The sequence below is a fragment of the Engraulis encrasicolus genome, chromosome 4 (assembly GCF_034702125.1).
Source record: "Engraulis encrasicolus isolate BLACKSEA-1 chromosome 4, IST_EnEncr_1.0, whole genome shotgun sequence".
Classification (NCBI taxonomy): Eukaryota; Metazoa; Chordata; class Actinopteri; order Clupeiformes; family Engraulidae; genus Engraulis; species Engraulis encrasicolus.
Window position 1 is genome coordinate 36574019 of NC_085860.1, and position 20752 is coordinate 36594770.

Sequence of the window (20752 nt, forward strand, 5' to 3'; positions counted from 1 at the left end):
CTCCCCCACATCCACAAATGAGACAGGGTTATCAGGTTCATGAGTTGTGGTTTCACAGCTAGCTGCGCTGGAAAGCACTAAATAAACCAAATGACATGTCACTGTGGGTTAAATGGATGTTTCATTCATGCTACATGTGTTTGTGCAGCCAGAGGTTTCATTAGAAACGACATTTTGAGGAAGATATTTCAAGTTGCATAAAAGAGACGAGGCGAGACGAGACGAGACGAGACGAGACGAGAAGAGAAGAGAAGAGAAGAGAAGAGAAGAGAAGAGAAGAGAAGAGACGAGAAGAGAAGAGACGAGAAGAGAAGAGAAGAGAAGAGAAGAGAAGAGAAGAGAAGAGAAGAGAAGAGAAGAGAAGAGAAGAGAAGACACGTTTCTTAGTACTTTCTAATCAATAGTTTAGATAGTTCTGTCAGTGCAGCCTGGCACAAAGCAGAACTATTCTAAATGCAGGAAAACAGATCATTTGGAGAGGAACATGCACAAAATACTTCACTTCAGTACATGGTGCAAAAGTGACAATTCACACAAGACTTCAGTATGAGTGGGATACTCAAGATGGGATAATGGGATGGTTAATTACTTAATGTACTTCATGAGACACTTACTGCACCAGTGAGGACTGTGATAGTCAAACTTCTGCTACTCTTTAGCACCCGTACTGCCTGCAAAGAAAATAAGACATTTCACTAATCAATAACAGAAGATTTTACTGTACATACCTTACTTGTAAGGTAACACAAGCGGATAGTTCCATATACTACAGTTGTTTGCATAATTTCCATAAACACACATAATCCCATATGGGATTATACAGTACTGTCAGTGCATCTGAAATAGGACTGCGTTGTAAATTGGTTTCCACAGCAACATTCCTTACCTCAGGATGGTCCAGATTGGTGAAATCCACTGCATTGACCTCCACAATCTGGTCACCCACCTAAACAAGGCATACACATACAGTACACAGACAGACACAAAGAGACCCATTGTGGAAAATCATGCTTTGCTGTCTGTGGATACGTTGTCTTTTGTGACTTGTTTGTTTCTGTCGGTACTGTGAGTCCTATGGAGTGCGTTTTGTGTTTTTTTGCTGCTCTCTTGGCTGGGGCCTACTTGAAAAAGAGGCAACTGCCTCAATGTGTTTTACCCCAGTAAAATAAAGGAGAAATAAAAAATCAAATAGCTCTTGTTTATAGTTCTTGTCAAAATAGGGTTTCACCTGAATTTAGAAGGGCATATGGAAATACTGGAAATGCTGCATGGACTTTTGGCTGACGTGTGTATCTTTACACAGGTAGAAGACACACAGCAGTTGTTTGATGCAAGATACAGCTGCGTCTGCACATCTCATGTTTTATGTACAACACACGTTGTATGAAACACATGATAATAACATATCTACATGAATACACACACACATAAAAATTAATATCACATGTATATTTATCTGCAGTAGGATGTTCTTAATGTGGTGAATGCATGGAGACTCTTCTAGCCGGGTGTGATACAACAGGCATATGCTTTACCTTCAGGCCTACTTCTGCTGAGAGAGAGCCTGGCTTGACATTGCTGATGTAGATGCCTGGCTTCTGCCTCGGCCCGCTCGAGATGCTGTGAAATATGTATAGACACATGACAGACATCAAAGGACTTGTCAGGGAGCCTTTCGGCAATGGGTTCACGTGCACATGCTGTGATGTGAATCTGCCATGGAGTACTTCCTTATATATCCAACCCTACTCTGAACACAATGGCAGAGCCACCAGATCTACAGTATATCACAAAAGTGAATACACCCTCACAGTTTTTGCAGACTTTTGAGTATATCTTTTCATAGGAAAGCATTACAGAAATTTCACTTTGACACAATGATTAGTGACCTTATAACAACTTATTTAACCGCTTGAATTTCTTGTTCACTCAGAAAAAAACAAAATAGAGCCATTAATGTTTGAACATGTACTCACAAAAGTGAGTACATCCCAGATAAAAATCCGGTAGAGAAGGGGCTGTGTTGGCTCGAATCGTCTCGAAATGAAACAAAATGAAAAGGGATGAAAAGGGATGTGATCATTGTGCGTTTCAACCTTTCTTTGCATTGAACTTTTACATTTTGAGTCTGCATCTGGCTTAAATAGATTGGTGTTTGATTTGAATGTAATCCTATGGAGAATATCATGATCTGCTTCAGTAGTAACAGTGCATGTTGACATGCATGTTTCTTTTAGGTGCATTTCAGATTGCCAATGTTGACAGCATTCATGCATCCCCAAACCATGTCAGTCCCACTACCATGCTTGGCTATTGAGAGGATACACTTTTTTTGTAGAACTCACTTGTTTACCACCACACATGCTTGACACCATCTAAGGCAAATTTGCTTATCTTGGTCTCAAGAGAGATGAACAGACCAAGGATATGGATCACTGGAACCATGTCGTGTGATCTGAAGAGACCAAGATAAACCAATTTGCTTTAGATGGTGTCAAGCAAGTGTGGTGGTAAACAAGTGAGTTTTACAAAAAAAGTGTATCCTATCAAAAGCCAAGCATGGTAGTGGGACTGACATGGTTTGGGGATGCATGAATGCTGTCAACATGCACTGTGACTACTGAAGCAGATGATAATCTCCATAGGATTGCATTCAAATCTCACACCAATCTATTTAAGCCAGATGCAGACTCAAAATGTAAAAGTTCAATGCAAAAAAAAGGTTGAAACACACACTGATGACCTCCCTTTTCATCCCTTTTCATTTCGTTTCATTTCGAGACGATTCGAGCAAACACAGCCCCTTCTCTACCGGATTTTCATCTGGGGTGTACTCACTTTTGTGAGTACATGTTCAAACATTAATGGCTGTATTTTGTTTTTTCTGAGTGAGCAAGGAATTTAAGCGGTTAAATATGTTGTTAAAAGGTCACTAATCATTGTGTCAAAGTGAAATTTCTGTAATGCTTTCCTATGAAAAGATATACTCACAAATCTGCAAAAACTGTGAGGGGTGTATTCACTTTTGTGATATACTGTACCACCTGGGGAAACTGTACCCTCCCAAGTCGGCTCACAGCATTTGCACAATCAGCCTTTTCTTTTAGAGCTACCAAAAATGGCATACTCTTCCCACTCACCTAAAAAACATTACGTTTTCATACTTTTTCACGTGAAGTGAAAAAATGGCATTTATCACCCCAGTGATTGCACTTAATTATATGACTTGATGATAAACTTTTTTAATATTGTGTGTGTGTGTGTGCGTGAGGGGGGGGGGGGTTGTGGATGGGTAAGGGCGAGTGTGTGTGCTTGAATATACTATATATACTATATACTATATACTATATACCATTGTTTCTCAAAGTGGGGCGCAAGCCCCCCTGGGGGGGCGAGGAGGCATCGCAGGGGGGGGCGTGTGACATCTGATTTTGGGTGTTTTTCCCCAAAGGAAATTATTTCCTGTCTTGCAAATAAGCGATACATTTTAAGCCCTCACCAACATTATATTATGAATTGTCATGAATTTGAATATCATATGAAATGAACACACGTCCCTCTTTGTTTGATCTCATCAGTCCCCTTTCCTTTGATTCTGCGCAGCGCAGCGATCATCTCCTCTTCTCTCTCTATATGTTGCCCCTGGGCTCCATCATCAGAGAGCACAATGTTGATTTTCATAGCTATGCCGATGACACTCAACTATATATCTCTGTCGAGCCTAGCCAAACTAAATGCATGTCTGCCATCACAGATTGGATGAACAGTAACTTCCTAAAATTAAAGTGTTGCTCATTGGGCCTAAGAAAAAACGTGCAAAACTCCACTCAAGCCTAGGTGACCTAAGCATGCACATTAAAGATAAGGTTACTAGCCTAGGTGTGGTCATAGACTCGGATTTGAGCTTTGAGCCTCACATCAACAAGATAACAAAATCTGCTTTTTTCCATCTTAGAAATGTCAACAAAGTGCGCGGCTTGGCCCCCCGACAAGACGCTGAGAAACTTATTCATGCCTTTGTCACCAGTAGGATAGACTACTGCAATGCTCTCTTCTCTGGTCTCCCAAAAAAATTAATTGACAAATTGCAACTCATTCAAAATTCTGCGGCAAGAATCCTAACAAAACCAGAATGAGAGAGCACATCTCTCCTGTCTTGGCAGACCTGCACTGGTTACCTGTCTCATACAGAATCGACTTTAAGATTCTGCTCACAGTATTTAAAGCATTAAATGGACTTACCCCTAGTTATATCTCAGACATGCTCTCTTTTTATGACCCTACTCGAGCTCTCAGGTCCACTGATGCCAAGCTGCTAAGGACCCCCACCCCCCCCGCAGAAGAAGATCGGCGACGCCGCGTTTGCCTGCTATGCGCCCAAGAGATGGAACGCCCTCCCCATCGAGATCCGATCAGCCACCTCCGTCGACTCCTTCAAGAAGCAGCTGAAGACCCACCTCTTCATCCTTGCCAACTCCTAGCTGCCAAGGCGTCATAGTGTCCCAGCTGCCGCAGCGCCCTTACTACTCGCAACCAGCCCTGGCAGGGGGCTCCCCTAGGTGGCCGCTGGTCTCTGCCTGAGGTTTCTTCCTGACTATAGGGGGTCTTTTTTCTCAGACCTCACTGAGCTTTTTTTCCCCTTACAAACTATGAATCAAGCGAAAGGGAGTTTTTCCTCACCCCTGATGCCACCAGGGGCCGCACCTGAGCGCCCAATCTCTGTGTGACTATCTATGACTTATGATAGGCCCAGCCACTATGGACCTTACACATCTAAGAATCCTGGTCCTAACCTACGTTGACCTTATGACTCTACATTCTCTGTCTATCTCTTCTTCCTCTGCCTTCCTGCTTTTTCTGCCTCTCCTCTATACCTCTCCTTTTAAATCTATCTCTAACAATGTTTTTTTTTTCCCATTTGTTAAGCACTTTGAGTTACATGCCTTGTATGACACATTGCTATACAAATACAATTATGATTATTATTATTATTATAAAATCAGTCTGCGCGAGTACTGCTGTTGCTTGGGGGGGCTCGGAAGCATCCAGACCCTCCGAAGGGGGGAATGATGGAAATTGCATGCAATTCAAGTTTGCGAACCACTGCTATATACTATAATATAGGTGTGTATATATATTATATATATATATATATATAACGTATGCTAATAATTTTGTTAGCTGGTGTGCAGATGCCCATCTGATTTTAAATGTTGAAAAGACAAAGGAACCAAATACCTAGGCATCCACCTAGACAACAAACTGGACTGGAGGGAAAACAGCAGGGTGATTTTTAGGGCAAGACTTTTCTTTTTAAGGAAATTGAGGTCCTTTGACTTGGGGAGGCCTATTTCAAACACATTTTATCATGGGATTGTGTATTTTATTTTATGCTGTTGTGTGCTGGGGTGGAGGGATGTCACTTGAGGACAGGAGTAGGCTGAATAAGCTCATCAAGAAAGCGGGGTCCATCACAGGTGTATGTATATTTTAATTCAGTGGAGCCGATTTTAGAGGAGAGGACGATGAGGAAGATGAAAAGTGTACTGAGCATGGACAATCACCCATTGTTCAGCTTGATCACAAAAAAGTGGCAGAAGCCAAAGGCTTCTCCTACCTAGATGCTCCACCGAATGGTTTAGAAGATCTTTTATGCCTGCAGCTATCAGAATTTTTAACAACAGCTGCTGAGTGACTTTTTAATGATTTTATATTGTTGTTGAGATTCTTTGTGTGTTTTTATGATGGACTGTTTTTATTTATTTATTAGCTCTTATTTATTATGTATTTGTCCTGTCTTCCTGCAATGTGTTGTGTGTATGACCAGGTGGCACTCAATTTCCCCCTTGGGGATTAGTAAAGTCTCTCTCTCTCTCTCTCTCTCTCTCTCTCTCTCTCTCTCTCTCTCTCTCTCTCTCTCTCTCTCTCTCTCTCTCTCTCTCTCTCTCTCTCTCTCTCTCTCTCTCTCTCTAGGCTATACTGTATATTTATATAGTATGTATATACTTTATAGTGAGTATTTAGAGTAGGCTGAATATATGCGCTGGCCTTTCTAGTATTTATTGAGAGTAGACTGAATAGATATGGTGAACTTTCTAGTATGTACTTTATAATGCGTATTTATTTAGAGTAGGCTGAATAGACCTTTCTAGTATGTACTTTATAATGAGTATTTATTTAGAGTAGGCTGAATAGATGTGTCGTGAGTATCTATTTCGAGTACTGTAGGCTGACCTGATGCCCATGCCCGTGGTGCCCACTAGACTCAGGAAGACCTTCTTCTCTTTGATCTCCTTCTGGGCGATGGAGGCCAGACCGGCCACGCTGCTCTTCTTGTCCTGGGGCACATCCAAAAGGAGTGAGCCATGGAAGCAGTGTTGCAATAGATGAAGCAGCATAGACTTTACATTACTGTACAGGCACATACTTGTAAGAAAGGGCTTCAAAGCCTCTGAATCCCAAAATGACTCACGCGTACGTACTCCTACACACATGCACACATGGGCACTCACACGAACGCACACATAAAGAAGTACACATACTTTGTACATGCAAGCTACAGTAGATGCACATGCATACTCATACAGTACACTCACACACACAAGCATGCACACACACACTCACGCGCGCGCGCACACACACACACACACACACACACACACACACACACACACACACACACACACACACACACACACACACACACACACACACACACACACACACACACACACACACACACACACACATACACACACACGTGTGACGTCACTGTCACTCACCCCAGACTCTGACACAAACTGGTCCACAAACTGCCACTTCAGGGGGTCCTCAGAGGAGCTGTGGCATTCAGATGGCATTTATCACCCAGGATTAGAGGTGGATATTGGCAGGCAAAAGGTTGACGATTAAATGCGCATCACAATATGCCACAATGTGTGTTCTATTACGATTAATTGCGATTCATGCATTGTTGCGATGCATTGCAATATTTTTACTTCAGTAAATGTGTAAAAATCCAGCTTGTTTGTCAGTTGCAGTAGTATGTGGCATTCATAAGTCAATTCATTTTATTAAGCTATTTCGCATCTGGGAGAGAGAGCTTCCATCACAACAGAAATATTACTTACACTCTGCTGAACAAAATGAACCCCCCATCTTACCCAGGATAGGATGGGGGGTTACCGTACACGCAAGGCAATTATACTACTTGTTTCAAAGAAATATGTTCATTATCATACGCCCTGACAGCATAATTCCATTGGAATCATCAAATGATATACAGTACACTAAAAAGATCTGTTCGCTGCTGTGTGTTATATTGCATCCCTTAAAATCAGCCCTGTTTAACATGCACGGTAAGATGTAGACATTACAATAACGTCACAGCCATGGCCGACATTACACAGAAATTACCACAAATTACAATGCAGATGCCCCATACCAGCCACTGTCATGAAACAAAGCTGTTCATCATGAAAATGTGTGACTAATAAAACTAATAAAACTGAGAGTAAGAAGTCATTACACGGCCTCTACAATCCATGCACATAAGCATAAACGCATCACAGGGACGCAAAGGAAGAAAATGAGATGAAAATGAGCTTGCCTCTTTATGGGTATCATGCCAACATCTGCAAGAGAAAATGATGACCATTAATAATTCAGTACCTCAATTTAGGATGAAAATGTTAGATTGAGTCCATAAATAAGTTCCTTTATTTCCAGTATTGCTGCAAGCTAACCCCATCAGGAAAGAGATAGACTAGGGTAGTGATTAGCCTGGTAGTTGATGTCTACTTCATCAATAGCGTGGCTTAAGAAATACTATGGGGGGCTATAGATTTATAAAAGCCGACTGCTGCCCTAGTGTCTTGGACTATGTGTACATTGTGTTCATTTCAATGACTGTGGTTCATACAGTTACAAAGGCTTTTCTGCTGTAGCCGTGAGTCCACTGGGCTTTGTTAACCTTGAGCACAAAGCTGAAATGTAGTACACTGCTGTGTGGTTTTCCTGTCGGGCTAGTGTGTAAGGTTTCTATAGGTGCCTATTCTGCTCAAGTGTTTTGTGTGTTGCTTTTGAAAAGCGTGTTTGTATTTTGTGTCCTTGTTCCCTTGTGAAGTATCCCTTCAGTGTACAAGAAATCAACAGGTCATAGGGCATTTGTTTTCCGTGCCACCGTATTGTGGAATGGCCTCCCACGTCTTATTAGAGATGCTGGCTCTGTGGACATTTTTAAGGCCAGGCTGAAAACATTCTTGTTTGCTAATTATTTTAGCTAGCCAATTGTAGAATTGTTGATTTTTGACTTTGATCATTTATTTTCTTATGTAATTTTTGTTTACTATTATATTTTAATCTTTTATCTTATGTAACATTAATCATAGCATTTGTAAAGTGTTCTGAGACCATACTATGGTGATACCACACTATAATAAATTGGAATTAGGGCTGGGCAATATGACGATATATATCGTTATCGTGATATAAAAGTGTATATCGTGACCTTTCTCCTATATCATTTATATCGTGATAGTAATTTTATCAGTTGTATACAATTGAATATCATTTAATTACATTTCATGTTGTCACAATACACACTATACGTTCATGTAACTGTAAAAATCACAATAAAAAGATCCATTTTAAAGAAAGGTTGTTTAGCGACATGAAAAAATAAAGAGCTAATAAAGTGAATAACTGAAAACGTATGTAATTGAGCTATATCGTGATATATATCGTTATCGTGATATAAAGTAACCCATATCGTGATATAGGTTTTTTTTCATATCGCCCAGCCCTAATTGGAATTGAATTGAATTGAATCGTTGTATTGGTACAGGAAGTGGAACAGCATTGAAAGGCCAGGAGGGCGGGCAGGAGGGTGCAGCAACGTGCGTTGAATAGGGGTGGTGAGTGACTCACGTCTCACTTTGAGGGAAACAATCTTCTTGGTCTTGATGAGGCTGATGATCTCCTCGTGAATACAGGAGGAGATGGAGTAGCCGTTGATGCGCACAATCTCATCTCCGACCTGCGGGGAGCGAGGAGAAGAAAAGACACAAAGGTAGGCCATAAAAAACTACTTTTCCAGGCATTTTTACTGATTGACCAGGCATTTCTCTCTCTCTCTCTCTCTCTCTCTCTCTCTCTCTCTCTCTACATGTAGATAACACATATCAAGCCACTCAACCCCTCCTCAGACATCATCAGAACAAAGAATGTGCTTCCACTTCCTCTTAATTATTATTGCGTATTATTATTATTTATTTTTTATATCATGTGACATTTCAGGCCACTCGATGCTTCCTCAGATGTCAGGAGAACAAAGCCAAGAGGAGATGACATGAGCAAAAATGATGAAAAGAAAAAGGGGAGAAGGAGGTGGGGGGAAGTCGGAGAGAGGGAGGAGGGAAACTAGACTTCCAATCAACTCCTACACCTCATAAAAGCGTCACTGCACCAAGTTGATTGATTTTCTTTCAATCTCTTTCACTTTATGAAATTGTGATCGCGTTGTTGTCAGCATCAGTGTCACTGTTCCAGTTCACTGAAGGGTGAACTTCAATCGCCCCCAAGATTGATGGTGCAATGTGGGGGATTTGTGGATATTTGAATGGCTGTTTCATATGGCCAACACATGCTCTCCATTGATTGGGTTATAAATAACCATCAGCTCAGGCAACACAACCAATCAAACTAAATCAGGCTGACAAAGAGGTACAAAATAACTGAAAATGTTTTTTGTTATTCCCCTGAGAACATTTTAGGCTTTTTACTATTTGAATATAGTACTTGAAAACATCCAAATCATAAACATAACATAGAATAAAATTGACATAAACATACAATGTATTTAAAATGTATTTTTGTTCCTAAATATCTTTTCTCAGAGCTGTTTATGTACGGCTCTGCCTTTTCTGTACCTCTATCTCCCCCTGTTGGGTAAAAGTTGCAATGGCACACCAGCTTCTTGTTATTTTGTCATTCACCTGGCCAACGTAGATCTATTTGCCCAGTTTCACCATTTGTTTTGACAACACATGATAATGTGTAGTAAGTATCTTTCTCCTATTACAATACAATAACGAGGCAGTATCAGAAATACATCTTGTGGTTAAAAAAGCTTAATCACCAATGGCTATTACCCTCGGGCATGTTCGTGACCACTCAGCAGCATCTCTGATGGCCTAAACAGCCACTTTGGCACAACAGTTTGGCAAACGCAAACAGAGACAGCTCCATAAATGCTTCTCAAATACTGTATCTTCAAAGGGTTCACAGACCAGCCCTCCAAAAAACCTGATGATACTACGTTCCTGCCCTTACCATTCCCTACGCCTCCATCCATGGCTGAGGTGCCCTTGATAAAGGCACCTAACCCCACATTGCTCCAGGGACTGTAACCAATTGCCTGTAATCTCTGTAAGTCGCTTTGGATTAAAAGGCGTCAGCTAAGTGTAATGTGATAATAATGTAATAACTACACTGCTCTAAAACATCAACATGTCTAAACATCATCTTCAGATAATACAGTGAGAGAGACAGAGTATGAATAGAGAGGGAGACAGGGAAGGATCAGGAAACAATCTTGGACCGAAGTTGAACCTGGTCCCAGGCGTAATAGAATGGCCATCTAGCCACAGAGCCACATCACCCTCCATCTTTAGTTCCATTATAATATTCAGTGATGTACTGATGGTTCAAAAAACTAACAGGAAATTGCAGTGCTTTAGGCTCTTTGTCTACTGTAGTTTCCTTGGTGCTCATCAGTGTAGGGGCTCTAAAACTTGTTCAGAGTGGAAGAAATCTGAGGCACTCAAGGTTACAAATTTCTCCAACTGTAACCAAATAAAATATAAAAATTGTAACCTTTAGAAGAAATAAGAGAGAAGAAAGAAGAAATCCAAGGCACCCCAGGTTACAATGTTTATACTTCTTATTTGGCTACAATGTTGTCTTCAATATTTGTCTTTTATTTGGCTACAATGTTGTCTTCTACCCTGAACATCCACCGATGGTTTTCTGAAAGGTCATACCTGTAGGCCAACACTCTCTGCCTGTCCATCCTTGACAATCTGCGAGATGAAGAGCCCACAGCCAAACTCCAGCCCCCCTCTGACACTCAGGCCAAGCCCATCAGGATGGGTCCGATCCAGACGCACCTCCTTCAGCTTACTACCATTGGAAACACACATAGGAAGAGAGGAAGGGTAAAACACTTGGACATAAAGCTCCTCTGTTGTTTTGTACGATCCTGTTGCCAGATGATGCAAAGTAGTGGTGCTCCCTAGTGGTGGAAATAAAGCAGTGCGCCCGGCACAACATTCATGTGCTACATACAGCGCTTGGGGAGGGTTCAACATTTGTTCAGTAATTCTTGTATTACAATTAACAGTGCATCTCAAAATAATATGTAGTTGTTTCCTCCACAAAAGCCAATGCATATGAGGAACAGTTACTGTTTGTTCAAAGGATGTTATTGGATAATGCCAAGCATAATGTGTAGGTGGCACAAAGGACGAACATGTGGCAAAACAATGCTTTCAACTGACATAAAATATAATTTAGTCATGAAATAAACTGTCTAAAATGGCTAAGCCAGCTTCATTTTCTGCAGCCCTTATCCATTTTGTCTTGACTTGACTTGACATTTTTGTCATATCTGGCAATGCCCCTGGCCTTTCGCCATACTCACTATGCTTATTACTGTATACTTCACATTACTGTATACTTCACTTCAATAAAACTTACATTTCTGTTTTTACACAAAAGTCAAAGCAGATTAAGAGTAGCTTTTTAAAGGATCACTGTAGAATGATGTGATGCTTTAAAAAATTGTAAAATCACACATTTAGGATCATGTCTGCCTAAGACCCTTCACCATACTCACCGTGAGCGTTTGGGCGTGAGCATGTCATATTCCACCTGGTGCTTGAGGGGGATGAGGGGCCGGATGGCGTCAAAGAGAGGCAGCCTGCTGGGGTCATTTATCACCAGCTTCAGGTCCCCCACCAGCACCGTGAGGTCCATGGCCCTGAACACAAGGAAAACCATATCTTGTCAAAAAAGGGAGTCCAAGGCACTCTTCTTGTGGAAAAATATCAAAAAGCCTTTATTGAAACATGGCTAAAAGTTTTAAAACATGGGAGCAGAGACCAAAAAGCTTTTAGCCATGTTTCAATAAAGGCTTTTTAATATTTTCCACAAGAAGAGTGCCTTGGACTCCCTTTTTTGACAAGATATTGTTTTTTCCCCAACACCAAAGAGCACCTTCAAGATTTTTTCTGAACAATTCCCTGAGCACTTCGGATTTTCTCTTCACTTGATGACAAGGAAAACCATATTAACCTAGTTCTTCACATCTTCACATACGTAACTAGCTATTTCCCAAACATGGATGCCTATTATAATGAATAATTGCATAGGTTGATGCTGTTCCTACTGTACACTAAGTATGTCACTTCAGTGTGTGTGTGTGTGTGTGTGTGTGTGTGTGTGTGTGTGTGTGTGTGTGTGTGTGTGTGTGTGTGTGTGTGTGTGTGTGTGTGTGTGTGTGTGTGTGTGTGTGTGTGTGTGTGTGTAGGGCTGGGCAATATGACGATATATATCGTTATCGTGATATAAAAGTGTATATCGTGACCTTTCTCCTATATCGTTTATATCGTGATAGTAATTTAATCAATTTTATGCGATTGAATATCATTTAATTACATTTCATGTTGTCACAATACAGACTATAACTTAATGTAACTGTAAAAATTAGAATAAAAAGATCCATTTTAAAGAAAGGTTGTTTTGCGACATGAAAAAATAAAGAGCAAATGAGAATAACTGAAAGCGAATGTAATTGTGCTATATCGTGATTATATATCGTTATCGTGATATAAAGTAATCCATATCGTGATATTGGTTTTTTTCCATATCGCCCAGCCCTATGTGTGTGTGTGTGTGTGTGTGTGTGTGTGTGTGTGTGTGTGTGTGTGTGTGTGTGTGTGTGTGTGTGTGTGTGTGTGTGTGTGTGTGTGTGCACGCGCATGTGTGTGAAATGACCTGAATGTCGGACATTATCTAGTTAAATCTAAATTCTAAAATTAGTGTAAAAAATGAAAGAAAAAAATAAAGAATGTGCCCCAGAGTTGTTCAGCTATTACTTGGTGGACAGCTTTGTGATTCCTGCCATGAATCATTAATGCTTGCCATTTCATTCTTGACTCGAGTGTCAGGCGCTAAAAGGGGTCTTTTCTGAATGGCCTCCTCGGACGGCTGGACAGGAGTGGAAACTCTCTGCCCTTCCACCAATCAGGCAGGAGATGCTGGCCCTCGACCAATCAGGCAGGAGATGCTGGCCCAAACGGGACAAAAGACCAGGTGGAAACTCCAGCCAGGGGTGAGAGCCAGGGGGGCATTCAGGCGGCATTATAGGTGCCCGCTGCTGCGTGGGGAGGGAAACCCAATCCTCCATCATGCATGCATGCACGTGTGACTTCCGTCAAGGCTTCATGAGTGAGCAGCCCACTTGTGAGTTGACACTAAACTCTTGGAAAAGACATCTACTCTTCCGTCATTGATCCCACTGAGCTCTAATCTTTACTGGTAGGATGGACAGAACATAGGATCAAGAGAGTTCCGTGTCCATCAATCAGCCAAGGAGTGCAAAGACTTCCATTTCGACAGACATGAGAAAAGATCATGCACAGTGGTATGGTCAATATCACACAATAAACACTCAAAGGGGCAATATGTAGGATTCGAGTTTAATTAAGCACTGTCCCGAGCCAGCCGATGCTTATTTGAGTCAACAGTAAGTGAACAATGACTCTCGCAACCACTTTCACTGTCCGCTGTCAGAGAACCCCACATGTAACTTTTGACACTGCGACCCAAACGAGTGTCATGGGAAACATTCCTCATATGAAAAAATGCCTTTACATACCGCCAGATACATATTCACATTTGTATCAACTGCTGCCATTCTGTGATGAAAAACATTCTCACAGCGAGCTTAGTTTAACACCATTTTTTCATGACAGTATAGATTTTGAGACAGGCATGACACGGCATTGCGCCAACTACAGTATGTAATCCTACATTGAGCCCCTTTAATGTACTGATTGATGTGATGCAAGACCTGGATTCAAAGCAAAGGGATCTTTGTGTCTGATGGGTTGTATTAGACAATGTTGACTAACTAAGTGTACGTTATCCCATATACTACATCTATTCATGTCTAGGAGGAAAACCTGTGTATTTGTGTCACTGAACTTTGAATAAAAAGGGAGCTAAAAACTGATAGCTAGAATATTTTTTTTTAAAAGTTGTTACAACGTTGTTGACTGTTTAATATAGCAATGGGGTGTTACTGAGAAATACATGTATACTGTATATATTATGGTGGGATAGCCCATTTCAGTTCAGAGAGCAACATTACACTGCACTGTGACATGCTGTAAAAGCTAAATAATAAAAATTTGAGGTGTTGTTTGAAGGCAGTGCACATGAAAGGATGCACAACACGTTTTGATGATCTATCATGGTTATCTCTATGGCCCATACAGTTGTTGAATGTCTTCAATGACAAACGTCATTGGAAAAAAGGGTTTGTCAATGGCAAACACTGTGTGAATTAGACCAATACTACTGCAATTCTGATAAAGCATTTCAAAATAGCTCAATTGTATACATTTTTTCATTGGGCACTTTCTACGCCCAAGAACATGATGTGTTAATATCTTGGACAATACATAGAAAAAACAGGTAATTTCTGGGTTTTTTTTTTCAGCAACGGCAAAGAGATAGAGATTGTAGGATGCAACTCACTGGTGGTACATGCGCAGCACATCGTACAGGTAATCCTTCTCAGCTTCATTATCAATCAGCAGCTCCACCTGCAACACAACGTGACCTTTGATCAGCTCTCCGCCAAATAGCCCTGGTAATGGAGCTGATATTGCCCCCACTCATGGCCATAAAGTCTCTGCCACACTCCACTCTCTCCACATTCTCCACAGACCTCGCCCTCTCGGGACGGTTAAAAGCACCATGTCACAGACACACATACGTAGAAACACACCAGGGAGTTAGTGCAAACTGCAGACATTGTGCAAAGCGGACTCTTACCTTGTGGTGGCTGAGTTGTCCCAGAAATATTTTCAAGAATCGTTTCGGCCAATCACAGATATAGCACATTGCTGTTCTTACTGTACACTACGTATGTCCCTTCAGTGTGTGTGTGTGTGTGTGTGTGTTTGTGTGTGTGTAATCAAGAGAGAATATAAACAGTCTAATTCCGGAGGCTCAGGTGTACCTCACGTGTGTTCCTCCCAATAGACTTTGCTGTGGTGCCATGCGTGGGCAGGTGGCCTGTTTCTAGGGGAGTCTGTGAGCTGCTGGCCTCATCATTGGCCTTGCAGTAGTGTGTGTGTGTGTGTGTGTGTGTGTGTGTGTGTGTGTGTGTGTGTGTGTGTGTGTGTGTGTGTGTGTGTGTGTGTGTGTGTGTGTGTGTGTGTGTGTGTGTGTGTGTGTGTGTGTTTGTGGGGGAGGGGGTGTTTGTGTGTGTGTGTGTGTGTGTGTGTGTGTGTGTGTGTGTGTGTGTGTGTGTGTGTGTGTGTGTGTGTGTGTGTGTGTGTGAGTTGGAAAGGTGTCACCTTACACACACACACGGCTCAGACAGCCTGCTTCCACCACCACCCCACCCCTATACCCACTCACACCAGGGGACCACAGCACCACAACATTGCGTAGGCCAGTCATAATTGTGAGTAACAGATGACAACTAACAGTGTTCGGGATAGAACATTGGTAAACCTCCCTCCGGAAGCCTCATACAGTATCGGTGGCGCTGACCAATTGTTCTGTACCTTTAGCCATCCCCCAACTGGAGATGACTGGTTGATGTTTACTGGTAGGTTGAGGTTCGAGCCCAGAGTGACGATTTAGTGCTCAGTAATGTGTCATGAAGTGTCTATTAATGGGCAATGCTTAGTCTGAAGCCTTCTGTTTTTGTGTAATATGTTATACAGTATGTCTTATGTGAAATTAAATGTATTGTAACGTAAAGCAAACAATGTTAAAAAAGTGTCTAGTCTCGTTTTTTTTCCACTTTTTCCATCCAAAAGTTACCAATTGTGAATAGCGTGTTGTCTGACATGACAGGTGATCTGTTCATTTCATTAAGACACGTACCTGGCCCTGCTACACCATTTTGGATGACATGTGTGTAGGCCTACTTAAGTGGTAGTTAATTTAACCCTGACAATATTGGATGGCCGAATAAGTGACTCAAGCACTAGGAATTTATGACAGGCAAGGCAACACATATTCCAGCCCTTCAGCCAAGCCATGATGATGCAGTGGACTTTAGAGCAATAAACATGCATACAATAAAACTGCTGTGAGCCCAGTGAAAGATTGTACTACTACCAGTCAGTTTCCACGAACACTCTCAAACATATCCATTGATGTGTAAAGACTGCTGCCTTACTCCTTCCGAAATCTACATACCTACATAAAACACCACCAGAGACAGGTGTAGGCTATACTAATTTCTATGCAAATTCATACACATACCACATACACAATAGCCTAGACGAGAGGCTCTTTTGTCCAGTGGTAAAATTCCTCTTCACACAATGCTAATAGAAATGCCATCCTTAATTGAGCTACAGGGCAATAAATTGTCCAACTAGCTTCCACATGACTGAGCATCTCCAACACAGAGGAAATTATGCAGAGCTGCCCTTTGTAAAGCTCACTTCACCCACTCACTCACTCTCGCACTCTTTTGGTCTGCAAATTGTGTTGGGCTCTGAGGGTAAGAACAGATGACAGCTGACTAACATTGCTAATGGTATCATGTTCCATATGAAATTTGCCTACATTTTGGACTAGGGTAGGCCTATTCCAAATGCTGCTTATCTATCTAACAAATTGACTGTAGGCTATATTTAAAAGATAGCTCAGCATTGTGAACAACGTCATGCCTGGCCTGAGAATAAAAAAGCGCCATAGGCTTTGGACAGTGGGATGGATGCTCTAATAATGATTCACCTGGAAAAGGTTTGGCCACTCGTAACAGCAGGTGGTCAGTCAGTGGTGTTACGTCACAGTGTTGTACCTTCTACCTACCGAAGCCATTATGTTTAACATTTGAAAAAGTGTACAAAATATATTGGTTAAATGTTCTATGTAGTGTGTTCCTCGCATTTGTGTTAACTGATCAACCAGGTGGACCACAGCCTCCGGTTAGGTTTCAACTACAACAAGAAAATGAAAAAGACGAGGAAGGAGAAAGGACAAATGAAAACCGAGATGTACGTACATTATCATTCTTGAGATATTCTAAACTCTAGAAATACACGACCACTCGATGATTAAAAGTAGCGACATGCACCTGTCGATAAAACTGCCTGCTAGGCTGTAATGACAGTTTTCCTATTGCCTTGACAACCCTTCCGCCATTCGTCCAAACTATCCTGTACGGGGCTCAAAACATTGGCTAGCGACCCTACACCGAATTAAAACAAAAAAGTAAATTACAAAGTTGTACTTTAAAACATAAAATGCAATGAAATACATTCTCTTACTTTATGTCGGAATTCTCGGGCCACTCTTCTCTCCATTTTTACGCAGGACAGTTCTCTCCCGGGCAGGTGCTATGTTCCCTTTTTACGCACTTCTGTCAGTGAACACTGGGTGGGGTAGATATCACGCTTGAGATGTACTAACCTTTGCACTGTTATTGCCTGCTATTATCCTGATGTTGAGGTTCGCCTGAAACATTTCCATTCAGCTTATCTCTGGCAGAATCTATAGCCTATAACCGGTGTAGCCTATTATTTTCCCATGCGTTTTCCGGCCAAAGATTTGTGTATTAGATATTGCAGACAAACGCATTAATATAAAATATTTTTTGTTGTGAAAACTTGTATGTATGAAGATATGGACTTTCAAATGAAAGTATAAAGCTTTACATAAATAAGATTATTAAGTATGCTGCTATTATTGTGTAAGCTTAGTGTGTCTGCGCGCGCGCGCGCGCGCGCATGTGTGTGTGTGTGTGTGTGTGTGTGTGTGTGTGTGTGTGTGTGTGTGTGTGTGTGTGTGTGTGTGTGTGTGCACATTGAGGGGCAATGCTGGTGCAGATGTTGAGCACTCTGGGTCCAGCTGTTGGCCTGATATGGGGACTCCAGGCGGACCAGTGGCCACCAAAGCATGGATTTGCAGACGTAACCAAAAGCCCAACGGACACAAACATACATGTTGCTAAATTCTCGTTCTGTCCCCTTACAAAATAAATTAGTGTGCGTATAACCACATACGGTACATCATGTGCAAGCATCATTAACTATCACTTATCTCTTTATATTGAATGCAAGGGCAGACACCCCAGGTTCAAAAAGTAAAAATCTTCCCCCATACAGTATTTGCTGCAGCTAATTCAATGGACCAGTCCATTCTAATTACTATGTGCAATACTTCAACCAGGTTGATGAGGTAATAAGTAATATCTCTTTTGCCTTTTTAGGACTTTTAATTTTTCAATTTTGTTTGTATGTCTATGATTCTATGCTACTGCTCAGATGCTATTTTTGATAGATCACTGTGGTGCATGATGATGTTACAATATTGTGCTGGTAGGATCTGTTGGTCAGAGTGAGAAACACAACTAGCAATGTATTTTCTACATGTTAAAAGGCCTTTCAATCTAATCTTGACTTAACCACTGCAAGTTGGAATTCAGCCTTTGGTCATTTTCATAAAATGGTCTAGACTGTAATAGTATGTTTCTCCTCCAGGTGGTGCCAGTTGTACGTGGAGTCGTGAACACATTTCGGCCCTTCACAGTTGGTCTGGAAAGAGAAGAAGTAGAAGATGAAGGCCTAAAAGTTCTATTAAGTTTGGGAGCAGCCCACAAAAGAAAAGAAACGGTATAAAACGAAATTAAGCAGTAATCAAGAAAAAAATGAAGAGTTTAATTGCAAAATGACGTATATCCATAATGGAAGATCTTGGGAAATGTTCATGAATTAGGCATTCCATTGCATTGCATTGCAAAAAGGCAATTGACATGAATAAGTTGTTTTAGATAAGGTTGGGTGTAAATGAGAATAGAGATTCTTCAACTATATGACCACATTATCTCGTTCATTACACTTCTACAAAATGCAACGTCTTTTAATTGAACATCTAAAGTAGTTTTTTTGGTGTTGAGCACAATAAGGACCAACTAAACAGGAGACAAAATGACATTATTATGTCAGAAGAAAAGTCAATGAAAGCACAAAGTCATATCTTCCTCATCTGAGATGCGGCGGTGACTGTCTTTCTCACCTAGACACACCAGATCGGGAGGAACAGGAACATAGGGGATACCCTCTCCTCATCATAGTTTGTAATCTATTATTACGATCCTGAGAGACTATATCAATCACTGGTTAGCCTGAGTCTGCTTTCTCTACCATTTCTTCTCGGAATGCATATACCCACACTCTCTGGGGTACGACACATACCGTATATGTACATGCATACCCAGTGTTTAGTTTATGGTTTATTAAGAGGACAACCAAGGTATTCCAGTGATGCTGTATTCTGTTCAATGATACATAAACATATACATACTATACATCGGGCTATTTCTTAAATGTGCACTGTGTAGGTGGTGGTCAGAGTAAGCATTGCAACTATACTGCTTGAAAGTGTGCTTCTTACTGCCAAATTCTATGTTTTCCTTGATATTTACTAAGTAATAAGTTAATATTTACTAGTATGACCAAAGTACAGTGAGTTCTCCAGCTAAAAATGGCGGACATGGGAGAAGATCCCCCTTTTCATGTATGAAAGGTGTAATTTCTCCATGTCTTACTGAATACTTACAATTTGATGGTGGTGGAAAGTAATCGTGAAAAGGGAACATTTGTGAATGGACAGCATGGATTCTGGAAATGAACTACTACAAATATTACACAGTGCACCTTTAAGTTATGATCCTTGATGGTTATCCTATTTCTGCTTTCTCTGGCATTCCTTCCTGGAATTCATGGCTAGTTAATACTATCCGAGCTATACCAATGAAGATGTGTTCTGTGCAATGATACATACAGTACATACTACATGCCTAGTGCTTAGAGAACTTTATGGTTTCTCAGGAGACCCCCCCCCCCTTCCGTCTAGCCCCCAGCAACCCTCACTGGGGCAGTCACAAGCAGGCACAGACCCCTCAGCGACTAACCCACGCCAGCTATCAGGTTCCCTGGAGTGGCAACCCAAACCTGGCTCCGCTTGAGATCCTGCTCGGAGCGTGACAAAGTAAATTACCCTCCCCTGTCTCCCTTGCGTACAGGGAACGGGCCCACACAGAATCCCTCAGAGCAAATAAAACGTTAATAAAAAAAGTAGACCGAACGCACCGTCTGGATAAGGAGTCATGCCTGTCGAAGCATCCAAGGCCTCGGTGCGCAGACCATGCGACACGCTCCGATTCACTCCACCTTAAAGGGTGAAGCATCTTAAATCAAACATTTTATTCTGGACGCGAATCAAAGCCAATGATATACAGGAGCAACACCTCTTATGTCTCCTCTTTGATATTTCCTTGATTTTGAACACTATGTCGGTGCATCAACACTCCTGTCTTACGCCACCTGCTCTGGCCTTCGGCAGTGTTCAGCTTCACAGCTCCAGCAGTGTGGAACCTCTCAGATGCGTGCCGTTGCGGCTCCTCCTCAATGAAAGTGGCCTGCTGACAAGA

General features: G+C 41.5%; 1 protein-coding gene across 1 annotated transcript in view; it reads right to left on the reverse strand.

Annotated features, from left to right (window-relative positions):
• Positions 1–17801, reverse strand: part of ush1c (Usher syndrome 1C) — a 38645-nt gene extending 20844 nt beyond the window's left edge. The window contains 11 exon segments of the mRNA XM_063197835.1: positions 615–671; positions 887–946; positions 1536–1620; positions 6235–6338; positions 6783–6840; positions 7610–7634; positions 8929–9037; positions 11043–11181; positions 11897–12040; positions 14824–14891; positions 17589–17801. Of these exon segments, the coding sequence (XP_063053905.1) occupies positions 615–671; positions 887–946; positions 1536–1620; positions 6235–6338; positions 6783–6840; positions 7610–7634; positions 8929–9037; positions 11043–11181; positions 11897–12040; positions 14824–14891; positions 17589–17624 (885 nt within the window). The 5' untranslated portion in view covers positions 17625–17801.
• Between the last annotated feature and the right edge of the window lie 2951 nt (positions 17802–20752).